General features: G+C 49.7%; 1 protein-coding gene across 1 annotated transcript; it reads right to left on the bottom strand.

Moving 5' to 3' along the window:
• Nucleotides 1-529: 529 nt before the first annotated feature.
• On the bottom strand, nucleotides 530-5,102 carry LOC150015664 (cytochrome P450 1A2-like). Its single transcript, XM_090271791.1, is given in 6 exon segments — nucleotides 530-827; nucleotides 1,437-1,523; nucleotides 2,652-2,775; nucleotides 3,028-3,117; nucleotides 3,546-3,666; nucleotides 4,272-5,102. Coding segments are annotated over 6 exon segments (1,551 nt in total).
• Nucleotides 5,103-5,493: the final 391 nt, after the last annotated feature.

Consider the following 5,493-nt stretch of genomic DNA (forward strand, 5'->3'; position numbering starts at 1 on the left):
CTAAAATATTCCATTTTGGTATATTAATTGTTTTGAATTAAAGTTGCTTAATAAATAGCTGCCCTTCTTTTGTCTCACTGAAAGCAGGAAATAAATTTATGTGAAAATATCCTTCCTATATCAGCAGGGTAGGAGATGGGGAATTCAAGGTTGAGAAGGCTGTAGAAGCAAACTTTGTTACTTCTTTATTAATTTGCTCCCCAGAGCCCAAACTCCTTTGTATCATCAAATCTTTACATATAATTCTTTCTTTATTTTAAAGGCATAGAAGCTGCCTACTTCTTTGGGTCTTGTATTTTATGGGCTCCCATATGTATAAAAAATGTTGTTTTTCTTCTCTAAATGTCTTATGTCAATTTAATTTTAGATCAGCCAAAGAATCTAGAAGAGAAAAGGGGAAAAATTATCTTCTCCTGAATGAATTATATCTCAATAAAGCTGCTATTAAAAAAAGAGAAGGAAGGACACAAAGGCTGAGGCCCATAGCTGACCACCATCCTTCCTTCTGCCTCAGCGTGCTGGCGTTTTCTTACTTGATGGTGAAGCGTAGCCGGGCCTGAACATGCTCACAGCGAGCATGCTTCATGCTCAGCCCGTAGATAGGGGTTAGGTCCACTTTCATGCCTGGTGGCACACTGAACTCCAGCTGCTGCAGCAAGATGGCCAGAAAAAGGAAGACCGCCCCTTTGGCCAGGACCTCCTCTATGCACCGGCGTTTGCCCATGCCAAAAAGCATCACCTTCTCACTCCAACTTTTGTTGATGGCAGTGCCATCGGCAGCGAGGAATCGCTCTGGCCGGAACTCAAATGGGTCCCCCCACAGCTTCCTGCAAGAGGAATAGAGTAGCTGGGACCTTTGGGCTGGGAGGCCCTGGGAGGACAAGCCAGACTTCTGAACAGACTGCTGTTGATACCAATAGTGTAAGAATAGATAGAGATCAACCTTGAAAATAGTGCTCTTTAATATTAAATTATTTTCATTCTAATCAGTAAAAAATGGTAATTCATAGTCTCAATTTATGCTTATTGTTGTGGAGTACTTATTGTTAGCATCCCACACTCAGAAGTACCCCTGTTTGGATGGTAAATTATGTGGTCCCCCTACTTACAGACTAAAGTGCGATTTTCCAAAGACCTAAGCCATTCACATTAGAATCACCTGAGTATTCCACCTTAGCTACCAAAAGGGAATCTTGGGGGATGAGGTGCCATAATCTGTAACCAATTTCCTAGTTAATTCTTTTTTCCCCCTTCTTCCTGGTTAATTCTTATTGCACTGAAGTTTGAGAAACACAGACCTAAATTGTGTCACTTAGAGAAAGTTATATAGCAATTGAGTCCCCATTCCTTTATTATATAACCAGTTCCTAGAGGGACAAATAGCCTTCCTAACTGCTGAACTGCATACATTTTTAAAATAGGGGACATATACTTACTGGTCATGATTGATGTGCCATTGGTTTATGAAGACATAGCGTCCCTTGGGGATGTAGAAGCCATTCAGTGTTGTGTCCCTTGTTGTGCTGAGAAGGGAAGAGGACCCGTCAGGCTCAGGGGCTGGAAAACCAGGGCACATCTCTGGGTGTTTCTTGCTCCTACCTCCATCCCACCCCAACAGCCTGCCCACCATGGGCTTCACACTCTACAATGGAAGGAAATGTCAGGAGAAGGGAAGGGGGGAAATTGTTCTCCCCTTTCCTTGGCTCCTATTTTTCCACTTCAATATGTGTTTACAAGAGTTTGTTTGTGCCCAGCTGTGCACTTGGCCATTCTCTGGAAACCTGGGAGTTCCCAGCCTGGCTGAGGAGTCAGGACTCTTACCCGGGAATAACTAGACCAACACTTGGACAGAGGGATGGCTCACTATCTCTCTTTTCTGTTTCCCCACCTGAGAACATTTTATTTTCATTGCTTTTAGAGAGAGAGGAAGGGAGAGAGGAAGGGAGAGAAATAATGATGTGAGAGAGAAACATTGATTGGATGCCTTCTGTATGCACCCAGACTGGGAACAGAATCTGCAGCCTAGGCATGTGCCCTGACTGAATCGAACCTGCAACCCTTCAGTTATGGGATGATGCTCCAACTAACTGAGCCACACTACCCAGGGCCACTGCCTCTCAACATTGTTAAAATCCCAAGACATAATCAAGGATAAATGTCTGTACGTTCTACAATCTACAAGATATCAGAAATGAAGCTGTGCCAGCTCAATGAGTCAAGAAGGCTTCTAGGGGAGGGAAGCTGTGTATGCATTGGCCTTGGGCAGCGATAGGACTCTAGCAGCTGGAGAAGAGATCAGAAGGCATTGTAAGCAGAAGGCCCAGCTTAAGCAAAATTGGAGGCAGGCCGGAGCAGGCCTGTGAGGCACAGCGAGACCAGTCTGGGTACATTGTGAGTACTCTCAGGGAGAGAGTGTGAGCAGAGCTGAATGAGAGCTGAAGTCAGGAGTGTGATTTTCTCCTGAGAGCTGGGTAGTTGGGTCCTGTTTGGACTGAATAGCGGCAGACTATATAGGCTGAGGGTCTGTGAGGAACCTGGTATCAGGGTCAGGAAGGAGATGCTGAGGTCTCAGCCAGGGCCCAGAGCTGAGAAACTGGGAGGAACAATATGATGAGGATGAGCAGTGAGAGGGCAGAATAGGTGGGTTTCACCTGTGGGCGATGGTGAAGGTGACGAAGGACGAGTGTCGGAAGGTCTCCAGGATGAAGGCCTCCATATAGGGCAGTTGGGGTCTGTCGGAGAGCCGGGGTCACCGTGCCCTGCCAATCACTGTGTCTGCAGGGCACAGAGGACAGACAGGGTTTAGGGGCTGCCCTGACTGTTCCATGGTATCTGTGTTCCCTGTGATACCAAGTGTCAGTCTGTGTGGTGTCACTCTATGTCTATTTACACGTCTGAGACCCTCCAACCCTCACCAACATCTTCTAGGTAAGGGTGGACATAGTAGGGCTTGCACATAGTAGGCATGTAACAGGTATATGTAGATCGAACAAATGACCTCGGATCACAAGGCTTCTCTCCGCATACCCAGTTCCTCCTGGATCTTCAGCTGTATCTCAGGATTTGTTACAAGGTACATGAGGCTCCAGGAGATAGCTGTCGCGACTGGGTCAAATCCTGGGCAGCAGGGGACAAGGTGAGGAAGTAAGTAAGACAGGAACAAGAAACCAACATTTACCAAGCACCCACCATGTATGTACCAAGCACCGTCTTTCTCTGTCTCCCTCCCCTGATCCCATCCCTAACCTTGGGTCACTGGTTTCATAATTAGCTGCTGGAATTACAGGGGTTGAGACGTACAGGCCAGAGATCCCTTTCTTGTTCAGATGGGGAAACTGAGGCCCAGAGGAAGAAAATAACTTGGCTGAGTTTCCCTGGAAGTTTGTGGCACAACCTGGACTCAAAACCTGAACCTGGGCAAGGCCTTTGTGTCCTGCACCATCTGGCATGCGGTTCCAGAATTATCTGATAGACTTAGGGGATGGGCAGTGCTGTGGGTGAACAGCAGGCCCTGATAGATGGAGGGGCAGGGACCTGGCTCCTACCAGCCCCCAAAATGTTGTGGATAAGGTTGACAATCTTCTCCTGGGGGATGAGGCCACCACTGGCTCTGGAGTCCTTCTCACAGTGTTTGAACAGGACACCTGTGATGTCCTGGACATTGTTCTGAGGGATGAGAAGTTTAGAGGTCCTTTAGCACTTCCAAAGACGAAGGCTGGACCTTGCCCCATCCTATTTGGTAGCTCCCCTTCCCCCACCCCACCCCCCACCCCCACCCCGCCCAGGCCTCCACTCAGCAGGGGTTAGGCTCACAGCAGGAGCCAGCATCTGCCCTGGGTAGGGCTTAAAGTGTCATTACATGCCCCATTGATTCTTCCTCCCATAACCCCAGGGGTCCAATTTCAAAGGAGGAGGTTAGAGTGAGTACAGGGAAGCAAAGTGACACCTGAGCTGAGAATTAGTCTCTGTCAGGGTTCAGGTTCCTGGGAACAAAAGCCTTCTCATTCATAGTGACAGCACCACCTCCCCACACCCCCCTCACCATTACAGGGCTTTCTGTGGCTTCGAGTGGCTCCTCTGAGAAAGAGGCTATAGGGATGAGGAAACTGAGACCAGAGGAGTAGAGGCTTGGCTTCAGGTGACACAGCTGGTCCCAGGTGTCCCAGAGCCTTCCTAGGCCTCGGCAGCACATCAGCTGTGTTTTGGAGCTGGGTGAGGGGCCAGACCCCAGCTCTGCTGGTGCTGCCTCACTCCCTGCGTGCTGGGCTCACCTTGTCAAAGTTCTGATAGTGCTCATGGGTCATTTTCTGCAGGAACCGCACAAGCCTCTGGTTGAAGGCCTTGAACCGCTGCAGGGTGGGATTGGGCAGGCATTTAAGGATAGGGAAGAAGTCCACGGGGTTCCCAGAGGAGGCAGACTCCATGAAGTTATGGCTGTTCTTTACAAGGCTGAGCATCTCCTCACTGCTGTGGGAGAAGTGCTGCCCAAAGCACATGGCACCAATGACTTTGGCCACTGACACCACTACGTGGTCATAGGGATCAAAGCATCCGGCCCCTGCCATCAGTTCTTGGAATTTGCTGATGAGGGCCTCAGCCTCCTTGCTCACATGTTCCTCCAGGTAGCAGGAAGATGAGGAAGCTGGGTCTGAGGCAATGGAGAAGGTGTTGAGGGCGTTCTGGGCCAGGCGCCAGCGGGCAGCCCACACTGGTCCAGAGTCTGGGTTAAAGGTCAGGCTCTGGCCATCAGTGATGAGGGTGAAGCTGTAGAGGTCAGGCCGGCCCTTGAAATCATCACCCTGCCGCACTAGGGCCTGCCGGATGGTGTCCAGGCCAATGAGTACCAGCACAGGTGTGCAGCCAATGCGGATCTGCAGCACGTCCCCATAACACTGGCTCAGCTGCGACAGCGCCAGGTGTGGGTTCTTCCCCAAGGTCAGCATGTGTCCAAGCAGGGGCCAGCCCCAGGGTCCTGGTGGACTCTTTAGGCCTCTGGGGACCTGAAGCTGCCAGACCATAACCACCCAGAATAATAGGCAGAAGATGGCAGAGGTCAGGAGAAGCCCTGTGGCCAAGAAGGAACAGGGCCAGGACAATGCCATCTGTATCCACTTCAGGAAAAGAGGAAAGAGGAACCAGATAGGATCAAGATGGAGCCACTCATTCATTCATTCACTCACTCAGTCAGTCAATAAACACTGACACATGTTCTGTGCTTAGCTCCCAGCTGGATACCAGAAAGACTTAAGTTCTGTGCAACACAGGTCCTGTGCGCCAGGAGCTCACTCACCCTTGGTTTTTCACAGTCTGAGGGCTGGAAAGCAGCCTTGTGATTCCCAATTTTAGTGTCTGAACTCCTAACCATGGTCTTCCCCTCCCCACATCACCTCAGTTTCCAGTTCTGAGGCTGGAGCAAAGGCAAGGGATTACTTTAAAATGGGGATGTACCCCCTTGTAAGACCCCAGTGCAGGGTATATGCTGAGCATCATGTC

The sequence above is a fragment of the Furipterus horrens genome, unplaced genomic scaffold (genome assembly GCF_987537825.1).
Source record: "Furipterus horrens unplaced genomic scaffold, mFurHor1.1.pri manual_scaffold_3, whole genome shotgun sequence".
Lineage (NCBI taxonomy): Eukaryota > Metazoa > Chordata > Mammalia > Chiroptera > Furipteridae > Furipterus > Furipterus horrens.